The sequence below is a fragment of the Typopeltis vanoorti genome, chromosome 7 (assembly GCF_054136105.1).
Source record: "Typopeltis vanoorti isolate ZY-2024b chromosome 7, IOZ_Tvanoo_1.0, whole genome shotgun sequence".
Lineage (NCBI taxonomy): Eukaryota > Metazoa > Arthropoda > Arachnida > Uropygi > Thelyphonidae > Typopeltis > Typopeltis vanoorti.
The window spans coordinates 79,303,840-79,325,705 of NC_143555.1; the positions used below are offsets into that span (position 1 = coordinate 79,303,840).

The 21,866-nt window shown below is 36.6% G+C and overlaps 1 protein-coding gene across 1 annotated transcript in view; it reads left to right on the forward strand.

Moving 5' to 3' along the window:
• The window catches only part of LOC150104804 (progesterone-induced-blocking factor 1-like), a 363,656-nt gene that overhangs the window by 103,704 nt on the left and 238,086 nt on the right, over positions 1 to 21,866 (forward strand). The window contains exon 4 of the mRNA XM_090395645.1: positions 20,485 to 20,666. Within this exon, the coding sequence (XP_090251771.1) occupies positions 20,485 to 20,666 (182 nt within the window). The remainder of the gene's footprint in view (positions 1 to 20,484; positions 20,667 to 21,866) is intronic.

Sequence of the window (21,866 nt, forward strand, 5' to 3'; positions counted from 1 at the left end):
ATCCACAAATTCCACACCACTCATCATACATTACCCACGCATAAAGTCATTCGCAATTATGGCCCTCCTTTTAAACATTTCACAGTCATACCGTGGCAAAAGACTAATCATTCTAACTCTCTCACTCTTTTCTTTTGCTACCTCAAACAATTCATTCAGGTCTTCTATCATTTCCATTTTATCTCCTTTCAAATCATTCGTACCTGCCACAACAATCATTTCTTTCACCCTTTCCTTTTGCTCTCTAATAGACTCAGTTACATCCTTTATGGTCGAACCAGGTTGGTACGATTTTGTCAAATCCTCTACTAACACACCTCGTGCTAACAAGTCTCCATACAGCACTATATCCTTCATTTTGTTCATGTTCACACTCATACGCCTATTTTTCCTGTCATACTTATTATTGGTTGGTTGATTCAGTCGACTTTTGCGCATACGCTCTAGCTGTTGTTTTGCCCTTTGTATCGCACCATTCAACAATGCGATCTCACTCATTGCATCTATCTCATCTTTTTTATTCTCTGTAAAACCATTAGTACTATCATTCACACTCTCACAATTCTCTGGTACAACCTCGCCGTTTCTTGTAATATCCCTATTTTCTTCATTCTGAAGTTTGACAAAAATATCACACTCATGATCCGAAATACACTTCAGTTCCTCATTCTCCCTACATTTTCTACACACATTCACTCCTTTATTATCATCTAACCACACTCTGACCGCACTCCACAAAGCGTACGTTTCTCAGATAGTACACTGAATCATCTCCTTTACTTTACCATTCTTGAAATGGCGAACCATCATTACTGGCCGCCATTTTCCTTCGTACTGGAGCCATACTTACTAGTAACGTATTTTATAAAATTATAAATTATAAACACCAAAAACACACTAACAGACGCACTAAGATATGCAAGGCAAACAAAACTATGCAATATTAAATTTATCAACGATAACTGAAAATAAAGCTTATCTTATCTGGAGCTTTCACGAACACTACACACTACGAATCCCTCTAGCGGCGACTTCCTGACATAGATTATGTTATAAATCACTTTAGTACACTAACTACACTAATAAAACTAGAATAATATACTAAAATTACACAATTAAATCTAACAAAATATTAATAAATCAACAAAGATCACATATCTTTCAGGAGCTCTCCGACAGTACGTCCTTTCTCCAGCTAGCCTCGACACCAGTCCGTTACAAACTATAATCAACCGATCCCAATTATATTAAACAAAGAACAGAGCGCGTACAATACATGCATAGAGTGTGCATTATATCACTTGTTATTTAGGAACGTTCTATAGTTGGCACTATAATTCAGTTCTGGCGAGTTGAGGGATCTAATAAGGGTCTTCCAGATCACAGGCAAGATTAGTTCTTGGTTCCTGTTAAGGTTTTGCATACAGCGGGCAACTGTTGTGGCCTCCTTAAAAATTCGGGAGTGGAAGTCCTCCTCCATGTAAGGAATTGTGCTTCTATCCCACTCTATGGTATGGTTCGTTCTTGAGAAATGAAAAGCTAACACCAATTTTTCTTCTCTGTTATTATTGATGTCACCTATGTGTTCTTTTTGCCTAATTTCAAGGCTCCTTGAAGTTTGGCTGATGTAATTCAGGCTGCACGAGCAGGGTATGTTATAAACTCCAGCATATTTGGAGAAAGGATGGCTATCTTTTGGAGATCTTAAGAATTGTCTAATCGTTTCTGTGGGTTTAAAGGCCACTCTTATTTTATGTGGTCTAAGGAGTCTAGCAATCGTATTGGAAGCTGTCCCTAAGTATGGAATGACGATGGTAGAAATATAATGTATATCATCTTGTTGTCTTTGTTGGGGTTCAGAGAAAAGTATCTTGTGGACGAGTCTTCGAGGAAATCCATTCATGGTAAGGTTGGTTGATATCAGGGATAGTTCTTCCTTGGAGGTCTTGTTGATCTGTTGTAAGGAGAGAGGCATGGTTCTTCAACATGTGTACAATACTAAGTTTCTGAGAAATGTGGTGGTATGAAGTCAAATGTAAATAACGTCCTGTATTGGTAGGTTTGCGGTAAACTGAGAGGTTGATACCACTATTCGGAAGCTTCTTAATTAAAGTGTCCAAAAATGATAATTGGTTATCTTTTTCAAGTTCTAGAGTGAATTTGATTGTGTGGTGTAGAGAGTTGATTTTGTTAAGAAAGTCAAACAGGTCCTTTTTTGTGTGGTTCCAAACGATAAAGATATCGACCACGTATCTCCATCATACTGTGGGTTTAGGGTCTGTTTGAGATAAGATTTTACTTTCAAAATCCTCCATAAAGAGATCAGCACAAGATGGAGAGAGGGGGCTACCCATTGCAAGGCCAGTCAATTGCTGATATATGGTTTTATTCCATAAGAAAAAGCTTGATGTTAAACAATGACGGAACAGAGAAGTAATGTATTGTGGGAGCAAACTTCCTAAAATGTTGATGTCTTCCTCCACACAGATATTAATGAATAGAGATGTAACATCCAGGCGTATTAGAGATAGCGATGTTGTTCAGTTTCTCAACGAAATGTTGCAAATTTTGTATATAAGTATCCGAATTATGGATGTGTGGTTTGAGGAGGCCTGCCAGGTGTTTAGATAACAGATAAGTTGGCGAATTGATTCCATCCACAATCGGGCGTAGTGGTATTCCATTTTTATGTACCTTAGGAGCGCCATACAGTCTTGGTGTTAGTGGATGCATGGATTTCAATCTTTGTTTTAAGTCTATAGACCAGTTCACCATGTGACGTATTAAATCATTGGTGTCATTGTGACTCTTTAGTGTTGGGTCTGTGACTAGGATACGGTAGGTTGATGTATCCGACAATAAGCTGTTAATCTTATCTTCGTAATCACTGGTGTTTAAAATCACTGTTGAATTTCCCTTATCTGCCTTCAATATGATAATGTCTTTCTTTTTCTTCAAACTATAAAATGTTCTTTTTTCCAGAGTAGTGATGTTTTTGTTAGGAGTTCTGGAAGATGAAGACGATTAGACAATTCTTAAGATCTCCAAAAGATAGCCATTCTTTCTCCGAATATGCTGGAGTTTATAACATACCCTGCTCATGCGGCTTGAATTACATTGGCCAAACTTCAAGGAGCCTTGAAATTAGGCAAAAAGAACACATAGGTGATGTCAATAATAACAGAGAAGAAAAATCGGGGTTAGCTTTTCATTTCTCAAGAACGAACCATACCATACAGTGGGATAGAAGCACAATTCCTTACATGGAGGAGGACTTCTGCTCCTGAATTTTTAAGGAGGCCACAACAGTTGCCTGCTGTATACAAAACCTTAACAGGAACCAAGGACTAATCTTGCCTGTGAAGGCCCTTATTAGATCCCTCAACTCTCCAGAACTGAATTATAGTGCCAACTATAGAACGTTCCTAAATAACAACAAGTGATATCATGCACGCTCTATGCATGTATTGTACGTGCTCTGTTCTTTGTTTAATATAATTGGAATTGGTTGATTATAGTTTGTAACAGTTTTTTACATTTTAGTACCTTACATCAGTTATGTACCCTGAAGATGCCAACAGCCTTAGTTGGTGAAACTAGTTGGTATAACATTTGTTGGGTGGCCTGGCACGTTATCTAAAATTAGTAGAATTTTGAAGTCCATATTCATTTTCTTTGTGTAACTTTCTACATTGGGTACAAAACACTTGAAAAACCAACTTTCAAACATGCTAGCTGTAACCCATGCCTTTTTGTTGGCCCGCCAATAAACAGGTAGGTTGGACTTGTCGAGCCCTTTCATCGCACTAGGATTTGCAGATCAGTTAATAAACATTGGTTTTGTCATGTAATGACCTGATGCATTACTACAAAACAGTAAAGTAATTCTATCTTTGGAAACTTTGAATCCAGGAGCTGATCTTTCATTTTTCGAAATATAGGTGTGTTTTGGCATTTTTTTCCAATATAACCCAGATTCATCCACATTGAACACCTGGTCTGCACTATAACCACCTTCTTCAATGATTTTTAAAAGTTCTGCTGGGTATTTCCGGGCAGCTTCAACGTCTACTGATGCTGATTCTCCCTGAATTTTAAGATTATACAAAGAAAATCGCTTTTTAAAGTTTTTGAACCAACCCTTACTGGCACAAAATTCATGTTGAGAGATTTCTTCCGAAGAATCTTGATCAAGTTCTTTTAAATGTTTATAAACTTTGAGAGCTTTTTGCTTAATAAGGTGTTCATCCAAAGGAATTTTCTTTTGAGTGCAATCTTCTATCCAAATCATTAGAGATTTTTCCATTATTTCTATTAGAATATCGCGTATACGAGCAACACGCTTTGCACTTACCGTTGACCCAGCAATAACACTTTCTCGGATTTTTGTTCGATTTTGTTTCATTGTTCGAATTGTTGATTCATTTAAATTCAGAGTTCTTGCAACAACTCCTGGTTTTTCTCCAATTTTCAACCGATCCAAGATTTTAATTTTTTCTTCGAGAGAAATGAATTTCTTCTTCAATGTTGGTTTTTTCCCTTTTGTTGCAGTTTTAGTGGCCATTACTATAAAAATAAACTTTTACATAAAAAAAAAAAGCATTACATATGTATGTAACTCACCAGAAAATAAACTGCTCAGCTTGAGAATAACACATTTACGATTTTTAATGCGCTTTCCTGGCAGAAAACTAAGTCAATTTTCAACAATAAACACTTTATACAGTAAACCCTAGATGGCGAACCTGTGGCATTCGTGCCAGAGGTGGCATGTCTGAGAATTTTGCTGGCACGTCAACGATTTACAGGTGATATCCTTTTATATGCTTATAAATTATTCAACTTTTTTTAAAATTATTTTAATATTTACAAGTTGAATTTTGTTTTACATGAGAGAGCAGCTGTAAAGACGTGCATATGATTGGGGTGCTATTAACAGAAGATCACGCAACCCAAAGACAACTGACAAGTGTTGAGTTTAAATGCTAATTCTCTTCAATCGAATCCCATAACATCTGAAACTGTCATAGCAACATTCATTATTAGTTTTAACACATTCACGACAGGGTGTCATTTATCATTCCGACGGAACTTCTCATTACCGACTGGCTCAACTCAGACAAAGTTTAGTTTCAACCCTTGGTTGAATTTTATGGCTGCTTGTTTGCATTTTGAGGTGGCAGGCAAACTCTCACCCTCATTATATGGCATGTTTCTTAGTAGAATTTTATTTGAAGTTAGCCTTTGTGATCTGTCATAATGACATTGAGAATTTCAGATGCAATAAAACAAACACTTATTTCATAATTGAAAAATTGGACAATAGTTTTTAGTTAGATACTGTGTTCAGTGAAACATATGGTTTTGCTTGAGTCTATACAGCATAGTTTCTGTGAGAGGGGACATTGATTCGTTAGTTAGTGCCATTTTTATTCCAGCTGTCTCTAATTGCACTATTTGTTGAGAATTACACAGACTGCGGAAGCCTCTGTATAGTACCTTATTCAGGGATACATTAAAACTAAATTCGATACTTATAACTACTTGTGTGATACGGGCAGACACAAATTTAACGAAGATAAAATTTGATTTTTAAGTCCCGCGGTGAAAAATATATGAAAAAAAAAATAAAGGGTTACTAGAAATTGTAAATCGCATTATATCGAAACTGTGTTGAACAAGGGTTACTACAATTTGTAGATTACATCGAAACTGTGTTGTATAAGTACCGCATTATACGAGGGTTACCTGTAATTACTTTTTTTTTCTACAAATGGCCTGTCTACCCAGAGTATGTCAAATTACATTCACAAGGGATCTGGTAAACACTAGATCCCTTGAGGCACAGTTTGTCTTTTGTAGATGGTAACAGAAGATGTGGGATTAAGGTGAAACTTCAGAAATATAATGCTCATATTTCTGGCATAATCCTTCAGTATTGGAATGTAGTAGTCAGTTATCTGTTGGATTTGATGATGGTTGTAACCAGTTAATTCCATTAAAGTTTTGATAGTGAGAAGTTCTTGTAAACCTGTGGAAGAGGAGCGAACATTATGTGCTCTATTACTTAATGACTTAACAATACCGAGGTCATGAGCAGACTTTGATGTATATACACACCTCCGAAGGGTGTGTGTGTGTGGGGGGGGTGCTTAAGGGTCAAAACTATATAACTCAGAGGAGACCTCCACATAGCCTTCAAAGGAATGCGGAGACCCGACCAGGGCTTCTGACCTAATGTTCACCTCACCTTCTTGTGGTGTACCCTGCTAGGTATCTACCTGGATACTGAACGGACGAGGATGGACTGGCAATTTGGGATTTAGCCGACCAAATTGTATTCTTATTGGCTTAAACCAAAATTTCAAATGATGGTACAACATGACAGAATTTAATGCCAGCTGGGACATCACCAGGTTAAACAAGGCCCCTGTTATTTTTGCCAGGGAACCAGGTCAAACAGCAAAATGTCAGCCACTGGAACAAATCCGAAAACCCACCCCATCTCAATATCACCAGAGTTCAAGATCAGTACTATCAAGCTAAGAAACCTAAATGGCAAAGAAATGGAGCTAGCCGAGGAATTGGATAAGTACCAGATCGATATAATAGGGGTGACTGAAACAAAAAAAGGCAAAGGTGAGCAATAATCTTTCTGAGCAATAAAATTATATTCGGGCAATGACAATCAAGAAAAAGGAGTAGTCATAGTATTCAACTAAAAATACGAGGCTAATCTTGAATGGCAGGCAGTCTCAAGTAGAGTGATGTGGGCAAATATGAGAATGGGGAATTGGATAATGAGACTTATTTGTGCCTGTGGTCCCACAGAAGGTTCTACTAAGGTAGAAGTGGAGGAATTTTTTGAGGCTTTAGAGAAAGCAACTGACACAGAGAAAAAGGAAAAGTTGTTCATTGTTGGGGATCTAAATAGCAGAGTAGGAAATGATTGTCAGACATACAAAAATATTTTTAGGAAAATTTGGAGAAAAGAGCAAATACTTGTTGGATTTCTGCTCAGGACAGGGACTGGTTACCAAGACAATGTTCCAACATTAAAATGTGCACAAATTCACATGGAGAGAAGAGACAAATAATAAGAAAAGTTTCATTGACTATGTTATTGTTGATAGTGATGTTTTCCAGCTGGTGCAGGACACCAGAGAGTACAGAGGATTTGAAATTGGAAGTGATCACCATTTAGTCTTGAGCATGATAAAATTGAATTTCATATTAAAAAGAAGAACATGTAAGAAAATTTTAAAGGGAATAAAAGTTGGGCATCTCTCAGATGTGAACTGTAGACTAAAATACACAAATATTATTCATGAAAAAATGAAAGAGTTTGAGAACAGAAACCAAACTTTGGAGATTCATTTGCAAGCCCTGAAGAAAACACTGATTGATTCAGCCAGAAATACATGTGTTGAGGTTGTCTGCAAGGATAGAAAAATCAGAACTCCATGGTGATTAAAGAGTAAGTTAAAGAGGCAGTGAAGGAAAAGAAGAAAGCATATCAAAAGTTACTGGCAAATAACTCAGCCTGTGCTCTTAGACAATACAGAGATAAATGTAACAAAGCTCAATACCGTGTAAAACTGGCTAAACAAAAGTCATGGGAGGACTTTGGCAAGAACATAGAAAATAAATATCAAGAAGGTGGCAAAATATTCTGGAGGTTGTTGAAGAAGCTTAAGAATGGAGGAAAGAATGCTGTAAAAGGAATTAGAGATGGTAAAGGTGTCATGAAAACAGCAGAAAAAGATATCTTCGAAGTATGGAGTAATTACTTCAAAAATTGCTTAATGAAACAAGCTGTGATGACAGCGCAGTGGTAAAAAACACTGACCAGACATGCAGTCAGGAATACATATCCATACTTGAAGTAGAAAAAGCCATCAAAAGCCTGAAATGTGGAAAGGTGGCACGAGTAGATGATATTCGACCAGAAATGGTCAAGTATGGAGGTATAATAGTCTTACAGTGGCCGCACTGCATAATTCAGAAAGCCTGGCAGAGGGACAAATTCCAGTTGATTGGAGTAGAGCTCTCATGGTACCCATATATATAAAAGGGAAACAAAACAATGTGAGAAATACAGAGGTGTTTCATTATTGAGAAGGATTGTGGAAGAGAAGCTTGGTGATTCATATGACAGGCATATGACAAGGTGCAAAGAGAGAATCTATTCAAAACGCTACAATTATATGGTATTAATGGGGCATTATATCAAGCAATACTTAGTCTTTATTTGAGTTGTAAGTCAGCAGTTAGAATTGAAGGAAGTACAGGACGGTGGTTTAATGTTAAATCTGGTGTCAGACAAGGATGTCCATTATCCCCCTCTCTTATTCATTATCTATATGGATCACATTAAAGGAAAGTGGTATTAAACCTGATATCAAAATTGGAGGTGTTAATCTTTGCTTTATGCGGATGATATTATAGTTCTAATTAATCATCATCATCATCAAATTCCTGCCATGTACCCTCAAGGGGTGTACAGGATATGACAGTACTACATGAAAAAATTACATCATTACTAACTTCCTATCTACAATTTTCCTCCAAATCAGTCTGTTACTTGTCAAGACTCCAACATTATCAGATCTTATATTTCTATCGTCTAAGACACTTTGTACCGTATCAATCCACCTATATCTTGGTCTTCCTCTGGGTCGTTTTCCTGCCAACCTGGGAGAGAACACTTGTTTTGCTAATCTTTCCTCTCCCATTCTATTTACGTGACCATACCACCTGAGATTAGCTCTGCTAATGCATTCCTGGATGCTGACAATGTCAAGTTCTTTCCTAATATCCTCATTTTTAATATAATATTGCCATTGATGCCATCTGTTTATGCCTCTAATCTTTCTCAGGACTCTCATATCTGCAGTCTCTAGTCTTTGGTCAAGTGTTTTACTTCTGACCCAGCTCTCAGATCCATAAGTTAAAACTGGTTTGAACACTGTCTTGTATACAGCTAATTTAGTGTTCCGACTAATTTCTCTCTTATTCCATATGAATATATTCAATTGACTTCCCACCATACCAGCTTTGCTGATTCTGTTGTCTATTTCTATATTTAATTTACCATCTTCAGTAAAAATCATGCATAAGTAGCTGAAATGTTTTACTTGTTCCACAGGTTCTCCATTCACAACACAGTTGACATTTTCAATGATTCTGCCTATTTTCATTGTCTTTGTCTTTTTATTGCTGACCTTCATACCATATCTATTACAACAGCAATTGAATTTAGGCAGAGAATCTTGCAGACTTGTAGTGGATTTATTTAGAAGTATAACATCATCCGCATAAAGCAAAGAGCTGACATTAACATCTCCAATATTGATATCAGATTTAATACCACTTTCCTTCATAATGTGATCCATATAGATAATGAATAACAGAGGGGATAATGTACATCCTTGTCTCACACTAGATTTAACATTAAACCATCTTCCTGTACTTCCTTCAATTCTAACTGCTGACTTAAAACTCAAATAAAGACTAAGTATTGCTTGATATATTGCCCCATTGACACCATATAACTGCAGCGTATTGAGTAGCTTCTCTCTTGGCACCTTGTCATATGCCTTTTCCAAATCGACAAAACTTAAATACAGATCTTTGTTATATTCCCATGCTTTCTCGACTATTTGTCGTAAAGTGAAGATCTGATCCTGACAGCCTCTATTTGGCGTGAATCCAGCTTGTTCTTCACCAAGCTTTTCTTCCACAATTCTTCTCAACCGTTTCTCAAGTATACTTGCATAGATCTTGCCAGGAACACTCAGTAGGGAAATACCTCTGTAATTCTCACATTCAGTTTTATTTCCCTTTTTATATATGGGTACTATGAGAGCTCTATTCCAATCATCGGGAATTCGTCCCTCTGTCCAGGCTTTCTGAACTATGCAGTGCAGCCACTGTAAGTCTTTTATACCACCATACTTCAGCATTTCTGGTCGAATATCATCTACTCCTGCTGCCTTTCCACATTTCAAGCCTTTGATGACTTTTTTTACTTCAGGAATACATATCCATACTTTAATTCAAGTATGGATATGTATTCCTGACTGAATGCCTGGTTAGTGTTTTTTATCAGTGTGCTGTCATCACTGCTTGTTTCATTTAGCAGTTTTTCAAAGTAATTACTCCATACTTCAAGGATATCTTTTTCTACCGTTTTCATGTCACCTTTATCATCTCTAACTCCTTTTACAGCACTCTTTCCTCCATTCCTAAGCTTCTTCAACAACCTCCAGAATATTTTGCCACCTTCTTGATATTTATTTTCTATATTCTTGCCAAAGTCCTCCCATGACTTTTGTTTAGCTAGTTTTACACACTGTTTAGCTTTCTTACATTTGTCTCTGTATTCTGTAAGAGTAAAAGCTGACTTATTTGCCAGGAACTTTTGATATGCTTTCTTCTTTTCCTTCACTGCCTCTTTAACTTCCTGTGTCCACCAGGGAGTTCTGATTTTTTAATCCTTGCACACAACCTCACCACATGCCTCTCTGGCAGAATCAATCAATGTTTTCTTCAGAGTTTGCCACTGAATCTCCAAGGTTTGATTCCTGTTCTCAAACTCTTTCATTTTCTTTTCAATAATCTTTCTGTATTTTAGTCTACACTTCACATCTGAGAGCTGCTCAACTTTTATTCGCTTTAAAACTTTCTTACATGTTATTCTTTTCAATATGAAATTCAATTTTATCCTGCTCAAGACTAAATAGTGATCACTTCCAATTTCAAATCCTCTGTACACTCTGGTGTCCTGCACCAGGGAGAAAACATCACTATCAACAATAACATAGTCAATGAGACTTTTCTTATTCCTAGCCACTTCTCTCCATGTGAATTTGTGCACATTTTTATGTTGGAACATGGTGTTAGTAATAACCAGTCCATGTCCTGAGCAGAAATCTAACAGATATTTGCCATTATTATTAGCTTTGCTCTTTTCTCCAAATTTTCCCAAAATATTTTTGTATGTCTCACAATCATTTCCTACTCTGCTATTTAGATCCCCAACAAGGACCAACTTTTCCTTTTTCATTTTGTCAGTTGCTTTTTCTAAAGCGTCAAAAAATTCCTCCACTTCTACCTTAGTAGAACCTTCTGTGGGACCACAGGCACAAATAAGTCTCATTGTCCAGTTCCCCATTCTCATATTTGCCCACATTACTCTACTTGAGACTGACTGCCATTCAAGAAGATTAGCCTCGTATTTTGTGTTGAATACTATGGCTACTCCTTTTCCTTGATTGTCATTGCCTGAATATAACATTTTGTATTTATTGCTCAGAAAGATCTCACCAGTTTTCGTCTTTTTTGTTTCAGTCATCCCTATTATGTCGATCTGGTACTTATCTAATTCATCAGCTAGCTCCATTTCTTTGCCATTCAGGCTTCTTACGTTGATAGTACCGATCTTTAACTCTGGTGATGTTGAGTTGGGGTTTGTTTTCAGATTTGTTCCAGTAGCTGACTTTTCGCTGTTCGCCCTGGTTCCCTGGCGAAAACAACGGGGGCCTTGTTTAACCGGGCGACGCCCCAGCCGGCATGAAATTTTGTCATGTTGTACCATCATTTTTTATTTTGGTTTAACCAATAAGAATACAATTTGGTTGGCTAAATCCCAAATTGCCAGCCCATCCTCGTTCGTTCAGTATCAAAGTAGATACCCAACAGGGTGCACCACGAGAAGGTGAGGATTGGACATTAGGTCAGAAGCCCTGGTCGGTTCTCCGCATTCCTTTAAAGGCTATGTGGAGGTCTCCTCTCAGTTATACAGCTTTGACCCTTAAGCACCCCTTTTAATTAAATTTAATTCTTATTAAATTCTAATTAGTTGTAATTAATCTGCTACAAGTCTGCAAGATTCCCTGACTAAATTGAATAAATGTTGTAATAGAAATGGTATGAAGGTCAGCATTAAAAAGACAAAGACAATGAAAATAGGTAAAAACATTGAAGATATCAACTGCATTATGAATGGAGAATTTATAGAACAAGTAAAACATTTCGGCTACTTAGGCATGATTTTTAGTGAAGATGGTAAATTAAATATAGAATTAGATAACAGAATCAGCAAAGCTGGTATGGTGGGAAGTCAATTGAATAAATTCATATGGAATAAGAGAGAAATTAGTCGGAACACTAAATTAGCTGTATACAAGACAGTGTTCAAACCAGTTTTAACTTATGGATCTGAGAGCTGGGTTAGAAGTAAAACACTTGACCAAAGACTGGAGACAGCAGAAATGAGAGTCCTGAGAAAGAGTCATGAACAGATGGCATTAATGGCAATATCATATTAAAAATGAGGATATTAGGAAAGAACTTGATATAGTCAGCATCTAGGAATGCATTAGCAGACTAATCTCAGGTGGTATGGTCACTTAAGCAGAATGGAAAAGGAAAGATCAGCAAAACAAGTGTTCTCTGCCACGTTGGCAGGAAAAAGACCAAGAGGAAGACCAAGATATAGGTGTATTGATACAGTAAAAAGTGCCTTAGAAGATAGATATAAGATCTGATAATGTTTTAGTCCTGACAGTCAGCAGACTGATTTGGAGGAGAATTGTAGATAGGAAGTTAGTAATGATGTAGTACTATCATATCCTATACATCCCTTGTGGGTATATATCAGGAATTGGATGATGATACACCTCTAAATTAAAAAAATTAGAAAAATCAAAAAATGTGTTGAATGATTTGCAATTGTAATTTTTATTGCATGGAAAATAATTATTACCAAATATGAATTAGCATTATATAAAATCTATAATCTACGTATTTTGTAAATTATATAACCATATAAACACATAAATATAATATAAATTATAAAAAAACTTTTATTTGAAAACATTCATAAATTAGAATAATTTTGAATGTGGTGTTCACAATATTAGACTATTCCATGTTTTTTTTATTTGTTTTGAGGAGAGCATGAAAATAGCATACATTTCAGTAGCTGCGGTACTGACATTGTGTGAGGAATCGTTTGCGCCTGGATTTTAGTTAAATCATATGCTAATCATGGGTCGAACGAGTGAGAAGAAGTTTCATATTGTGTCTCTACACAAAGAAGGCCAAACTCAACAGTTTCTAGCTAAGAAATTGAAATGTTCTCAAGCAAGCATGAGTAGAGCATTGAGACAGTATTCTAAACCGTAGTTTTCAAAATAATACTTTTACCTTGTGTTTGAAATTGACCCTTTCGTACATAATGCACAGCCTACCTGTACCCTCTGTGGTTATACAAGTCCATACCATGACAGAGGTTGCAAATTTCACTGACCGTTTCACACATTCTTTATCAAATGCGTCTTGCTTAAGATGCCAAACACATATCTCTTGATAACCATGGGACACACAAAACATACTTTCATTGCTAAAAAGTACATTTCTCCAGACCTCTTTACCCCACAACAGTCCTTGCTTACACCATCACACTCTAGCTGCCTTTTGCCTGGAGGTCATAAGCAGCTTCATCTTAGGCACATGTTATTTAAACCCAACTTGTGAAATTGTCTCAACGTCGTAGATTTAGACACATTCACACCTAGTTCTTTCCATCTCCTGTGAAAATACCTTACGCTTTGGAAGTGGTTGTTCTTCACGATATTCTTCTCCACTTCCAAAGTGTAAGGTATTTTCACAGGAGATGGAAAGAACTAGGTGTGAAGGTGTTTAAATCTACGACGTTGAGACAATTAAAAAGTATTATTTATTAAATATAATACCATATATTTTTGTCTGAAATTAACAGACCATCATTAGTGGCTTAAAAAAAATCAGTTGTTAGAAGGTAGAATGGAAACAATTAATTTATTCAAAACAGAATGAACCACGTGATGTTAAATCACCAATAGCATTATGCTTTCACTAAAGAAAAGGTTAATCATAAACGTGTAAAATTAATTCCATATGTGTGTGTATATGTAATTTATAAATCATACTAAACAGTTCATCAGATAGATGTGGTATCTAGTTGGTTTCGTAAGACCTTATATGTCTTTATAAAATATCATTCTTGGTCTTAATTAGTAAAAATAAAACTTTAATGATATGTTATTCGAATCGAACTTTCCCATGTTTTTTTATAAAGATAGGCAGTCATTCCGATTCAAGTTAGGTGCTGAAGTAAGACCTCAGCACTCTCTTAAATAGGCATTCGATTTTGTATTAACATCTATGTAGAAGGTGTGTTTCAGATCAAAGAATGTTGTGGTCTGCCTCTATTCTGTTTAGCTAATCTAGAGTTATCAGATTTTTTGTGAAAAATATATGCTTGATTTTTTTTTTTTTTTTTTTTTCCTAAGAGACAAAAATGAACTAGTTTCTAGTCTGCAGACTATATGGGTATGTTTTGATATTAAAAAAAAGACTGTGAACCATTAGTAAATAATATGCTCAGTCATTTACGAAGTAAAAACTGAGTGGGAAGCAACAAAGTACTAATTATCATGTTTCCTTTGACTGTAATTTTTATGCATTTATTTTTGCATTATTCTGATATTTTGAACCATGTTAAAAATTATTATTATTTTGTGAATGTTTTCAAATAACAGTTTTCTTATAATTTATATTACATATTTATATGTTTACATGGTTATATAATATAACAAAGTATTATGTAGATTTAGATGATGCTAATTCATGTTTGGTAATAATTATTTTCTATGCAATAAATTACAATTGCAAATTATTCAACACATTTTCTTTGATTATTCTAATTTTCTGATTTGCAGGTGCATCTGCCAGTAAAAGTAGGTTTCCAATAAACATTGGTTGATACTGGAGATGCTGTGTGAGTAAGAAAGATATCCAAGAATGATAAAGTACAAGCATTTTTTCTTAGTGACCTGAATACATTGCTGAAGACTACTAATTCGATGTAAGAAGCAGTAAATTTGTTTTCAGAATGAGGTCAAACACCAAAAACCTCATCAATGTAGGGAAACCAGAGAGAGAGGGTTGGGGGATATATGGATGAAAACAAGGTATCCTCCAGATGGTGCGAAAAATAGTTTCCCAAAGGTGGAGAGAAGATGTAATATGATTGAAACAAATTAGTGAAAAGAGTTCATCAGACAAATATATAGAGGATATTTCATGAGACAGAGAGGTTGGTGGGTGGCAGGCGAATGAGGAAGTCATGCCAGTAGACTGTCAGGTGAGTAACAAAGTGAAAAAGGTTCTTCTACAGGATCATTGTGAAGTCATGCAACTCAGAAATAAGACAAAAGAATAGGAACCTCATTATAACATGTTGAAAGTGGCCACCTCCTTTATGAATGCAAATTAGCACTCTTTTTACCAGGTTTGATGCCACTTTGTGAAGCATCTGCACACTGTTTTCAATCACTGTTGAAATGTTCATTTTTAGTTCATGCAGTGTGTGTGAGTGAGAGAGAGGATTATTCTGTGATAAACACCTTTGAGATAGCCACAAAGGAAAAAATCTGGTGGTGATAAATATGATAATATTGGAGGGCACAGTTCTTTTGAGATGAGGTGGTCACCATAAAAATTCTTGCGAAAAATGTACGGTACTATTAGACATGTGGCACATGGCACTATCTTGCTGGAACCAACAATGGTGTTTGCTGACATCAAGGAGTACTACAAACTGTGTGATGATGTCTTAGTAGACAGAACTGTTCACTCTTGTTTCAAAGAAATTGGGTCCCACTATATGACACAGTGATATTGCATACTAAACTCCAATTTTTCAAGAATGCAAATTTTTCATGAAAAGCATGTGAATTTTCACATGAACATATCCTAATGTTTGGACTATTCATTTAAGTGAAATCAGGCCTCCTCACTGAAGAAAACTGTATTAAGCATCTCTATACCATGTTCTTCAACAAATGAGCATAATGATCTGCAGAAGATTATTCGTTTGCCTTTATCTGGGTCCTTCAGTTCATGGACTGAGTGCACACAATATGGATGAAGGTGTAACGATCTTGTAGCTTTCTGAGCATTACCATATGACATTGATGACTGCATAGCAAGTTTCCTGAGGCTTTTTGTTGGGGGGACCACTGCAGTGCTCTCTTTACTTCATCCATTTTATCATCAGTCAAAATGGAGGGTCTTCTGGAGCAGTTCCTATCTGCAACATATCCAGTTTCCGAAAAATGCTGCACTAATCTCGTTATCATCAACTTCTGAGGAACTGCTGTACTCGGATATTTCTCATGAAATTCCTCAGCAACACATTATTATTATTATTATTTATTATTATTATTAAACAAGACCTCATGGAGTCAAAGACTCATCTAGGAGGTCCTTTTATCTCACACACATCTCATCATACCGGGTCTTAAACACATTCAAACTCCTTGCAGACACCACACTCTCAGGCAAGGCATTCCAATCATTCACAACTCTGCACGAAAAAAACCTGCCTCTCACTCCCCTACTCACACCCTCTTTATACAGTTTCCAGGGATGACCTCTGGTTCTCCCCTGATCTCCCACTATTCGCTGTAGAACTTCTCCACCATTGATCCTATAGCAATCCCTTACCAACTTGTAGGTCTCTATCATATCTCCCCTCTTCCTTCTCTCCACTAGTCTCTGCAAATTACATCTTTTCAATCTTTCCTCATACTCGACATTCCAGAGGTCAGAAACTACCTTAGTCAGTCGTCTTTGGACCCTTTCCAACATCTCTTCATCCTTCTGAAAACCAGGTGACCAAATCTGGGCACAATAGTCCATGTGTGGCCTAATCAAAGCCTTATACAATGGAACAAGAATCTCCCTACTTCTACACGTCAGTGTCCTCCTCATCATTCCCAGAAGTCTTTGTGTTGTCTTCACAATTTTGGCGATGTGACCCCTAAATTTTAGATCCTTATCCACTATCACTCCCAGATCTCTTATTTCCTCTACTTCCAACAATATATTCTTACCAAGCATAAATTCTGCATCCCATCTTTGTTTTCCAAATTTTAAAACCTTACATTTTGCAACATTGAACTCACATCCCCATTTGCTTGCCCAATCAATCAATTTATTCAAGTCTTCTTGCAAGGCCACAACATCTTCACTACTCTTTATGGTTCGTCCCAACTTTGCATCATCTGCAAACAACTGAATATCTCCATCCAAATCTTTGCCAATATCATTAATATACAAGTTAAATAGTAATGGCCCTAAAACAGATCCCTGAGGCACTCCACTAGTGACTTTTCTTTTCCTGGATATTGCACCCCCATACACAACTTGTTGATACCTATCAGATAGCCAGTCTCCAATCCAATGCACTAATCTAATATCCAACCCCATCTGCTCTAGTTTGACTGTCAACTTATCATGAGGCACTCTATCAAAAGCTTTTGCGAAATCCAAGTATATTACTGTGTATCCTTCTCCTCTGTCCAAGGAAGCAGTCACTTTATTGTAATAAGTAAGTAGATTACTAAAACACGACCTCCCTTTAGCAAATCCATGCTGTCCATCAAAGATTATACCATTGTTGTCAACCCAACTCTGGATTCTAGTTCTCACAAGCTTCTCCAACAACTTAACCACAACACCCGACACACAGATAGGCCTATAGTTTGATGCTTGAGTTCGATCACCTCCTTTATGAAGTGGCACAATCTTGCCCTCCTTCCACTCTTTAGGGACTTGACCAAGTGCAAGACTCGTATTAAAAAAATATGTCAAGGCAGGTGTCAACTCTCTGGCACATTCCTTCAGAATATGCGGTGGTATATTATCAAGTCCCACAGCCTTATTTACATCTAGTTTACTCAACTCCCCAAACACCTCTTGCTCACTTACAGTCAGTCTCTCCTCTCCATCATCAACTGCTCTTAATCTCTCCATGAAGTCACATTCACAAGATTGAAAGATCTTTATGAACTGCTCATTAAGTATCTCCACCACACATTCTGCAACAGCTGTCTTTATACCATTTCCTCCAATCAATGTCATCCTTCCATAATCATTCTTTCTTTTGCTGGCTACATATCGAAAGAACTCCCTAGGATTCTTTTTAGCTTCATTAGCTAACTGCTGTTCATACCTCTCTTTAGCTACTCTCACCAACCAAGTCACTCTCCTTGCCTGGTCTTTGTAGAACTCATGAAATTGGTTACTTCCACTTCTCTTATGCTGCCTCCACAATGCCCTTTTTCTCTGTATTGCATGTTTAATCTCTTTATTCATCCATCTCACACCTAACTTATTTAACCTTCTCACCCGTGGTATACATTTAGACATTGCATCCACTAAATATTTTTTGAAAATCTCCCAAGCTGCATTGATCTCTTTTCCAGCTAACTCCTCATTCCATGCTACACCTGCAAGCTGTCTCCTGAGCTCTTCATAATCACCCCCCTTGTAGTTCCACATATACCCTTTTTTCACAGGGGTCCTTGCACTGCTGGCAACCACCCAAGTAATCACCTCATGGTCACTTTCACCAATTGGTGGATGATTTGATACCTCATTGATAATTACATCCTCCGATGAGATGACCAAATCCAAGACCCTTAATCCTCTTGTGCCCTCTGTTACATACTGTCTGAGGTAGTTATCCCTCAAAAACTCAAGAAACTCATTTTCTTTACTTCCAGTTGCTATCTCTTCATTCCAGTCTATATTGCCATAATTAAAATCACCCATAATGATCACCCTTTTCTTATTTGCTTGGCTTATTTGACTATACATTTCACTATCACCACCATCCACATTACCAGGTCTATAACAACATCCCACCAAGTATTTGATTCTATTCACCTCTATCTCACACCATACTGCCTCAAAACCACTGGCCCCATTTCCCCCTTGCATCTCTATCTTGTATGGACATAACTCTTTCTCTATCATCAATAGCACTCCCCCTCCCTTTTTACCCCTTCTATCCTCGCGAAACACATCATACCTTTCCATCTCTATTCCTGTCAGGATGTCATCCTCATCTAACCATGTCTCACTTATTCCGACAATCTCTGGGTGCACAGACGCAATTAGTGCAACCATTTCATCCGCCTTGTTTCTTATACTTCTAGCATTGGTATACAAACACAACAACTCATTTCTGGATCTACAGCTAGTTCCACTGATACCACTCACTCGATGTGATCTCTCCATGCTGGACTGGGGCCATTTCCCTTTCTGCTTCTTCATTTTAGAACCCTTTGCAATTCCATCTGTTTCCTTTTGATCCCTGATCATCCCATTACTTTCCTGCCTACACATTCTCTCACCTCCTCTTGGAGCATCCACCTTTCTCACGCTGTGTATCCCTGTCCACCCTGAGCCTCCCCGTTTCCCTGCTCCTCTTGCACACCCATTCTCTCATTATCTATACTCATACCACTCACTTCCACATTCATTTCCACTCCTTCAATCTCTCCTGTCTTACTCTCCTGCTCTTCCACATCACTCCCCTCTTGATCTGATTCATTCTCTCTATTCACTTCTCTACCTTCCAGCAGCAGTCTCTCCAAGCGACTCACACCATAACCACTCAAATGCAGTCCATCGCTCCCATACAGCTCACTCCGTCCCTCAAACTCATTCCACACATTAACAAACTGTACTCCCATCTCCTCACACATTTCAGCCAGAATATCATTCATAATCCTTGCTCTCCGCCTCATTTCACCACAATCATACCTAGGCAACACACTGACCACCCTTCCTGTCACACTATTCTCCTTTATCTTTCCAAGCAGTCTCCTGACATTCATTTTGACATGCTCTTTGTTCTCTCTCAAATCATTTGTTCCAATTAATACAATTAACTCTTTTGCTCGTTCCCGCCTCATGTTCAATGCCTCAATCACTCTACTCATTTTACTGCCTGGAAAACATACCTTGTGCATTTTATCCTCTAGCACACCTTTAATAATGGAGTCGCCATACAACGCCACTCGCTCATCTTTTGTTAACTCTTTCATGCCATGATGATTTATTTTAATAGTTTTGACCTGCATTCTCTTAATTCTCTTAACACATGCCTAAGAATGATTAGTGAAATAGCTTTCCAAAATAAAAACTCATTGCGGCTTGGAAAAAGACATTTCACTTCCACAATGAACAAAGCTATGCTGAGAACAGCCTGTACACATCACTGTGAACTTGGCATCTTCAGTAGTTTGTAATAATATGATAGTGACATTTAGTGGCATAAGGAATGATTATAATGATTTGGAAACAATTGGTACAATTGAAACTTTTGGTTGTATGACTTTGATTACCTGTATTTAGTATAAACCAAATGCAGTAAAAATGATTGTATATGCATGTACTCTACATCAGCAACTTGCTTATAATCTTAATCCATTAGTTAACAAAGTTTATTTTCCGAGTAAGAATAAACACACTAACACAAAATAAATCAATCCCATTCTCACCTAAAATTAATCTAAAAGTTATTGGAACATACAGTTTTAATGATTTTCTTTCTGATTGCTATATACTTCCATTTTTTAGAAGATAATCTTGACCCAGAAAGAATCTCTTCAGCGGCAGGAACATGATTCTATGTGCAGACAGATCTCTGAATTAACACAGAAATATGGAGAAGCCAAAGATAAAGTATCCAAGTTACACCATGAACTGGAACATGCTAAGAAAAATTATGATGGCATGTACAATAGTTTGACGTCAGCCAGGTAAATTAGAACTCCATTATGGAGTTTTGTTTTCTCTGAAATTTTTATCTATGAGAATTCTTTTTTTTTTTATAGAAATATGAACTAAATGATATCTGTAGGTTCACTGTCATGAAATGTTTTTTTGATAGTTTTTAATGCCATTCCCATCCAGAAAAGGCTAACAAGATATAGGGAGATTGCATAGGATAGAGATAAAAAAAAAAAAAAATAAAATAAGGACGTTTTCTCAGTTGAAACAATTTTTTTATGTCATTCCATCAATATAAATTATCTACTACCTAAAGAGTTCATGGCATCTTAGAGGGCAAAGTTGTGAATTTTCTCCCCCTCAAATCAATATTTTATATGTAGGAAGGGTTTCATGTTAACACCCTAGTAAGTTTTTATCAGTTGTTTGGCTATTTTGCTTATAGGTGAGCCAGAAGCAGTGGTGAGCTATAAGGGGTTCGCACGAGCCCTTTGTTAATTTTTTCTCAAATTTGTGAGCCCTTGTTCTTCTTTTTTATTTTTTCAAAAAAAAAATTTTTTTTGAAACATATTAAGCGACAAACTCATACGGTAACCTAACAAAAATTAGTCTATTCAGCAGTGTATAGATTATTTGGAATTATTATTTCAAATCCTCTATAACAAATGTGCCCAAGTTTGAAAATAAAATAAGCGCATGCGCTATCTTTACCCTTCTCTCTTCTGGTAGCCAATCATATGGTAAAACCACTAGCGAATCAAATGTTTTATAAACGATTTCATTCTTATTATATTTTGATAGTTAAAAAATGTTTTTCTTATGTAAGATAAATTAACACAGTTGATTGTGTGCAAATATTTCATGTTTAGATCATGAAATATTTGTTTAAAAATGATAGCCTTTAGAGCTGATTGTTCTCTCATACTTTTGATTGGAATTTGTACAGAAGCTGTATTAATAAAAGTTTTTGTGTTAAATACAGCTTTTTTTTTCTCAATGATGCGAGCCCTTTGTTAAAATTTTCACAGCTCACCGCTGGCCAGGTGCTGGGAAAGTGCTGATGCCATGAACTGGAATATACTAAAAAAAATTACGATGACATGTACAATAGTTTGGTGTCAGCCAGATAAATTAGACAGAGAACTCTATTATAGAGTTTCATAAAAGTTCAGAGAAAACTTGTGTTTTCTCTGAAATTTTTATCTATGGGAATTCTTTATTATAGAAAT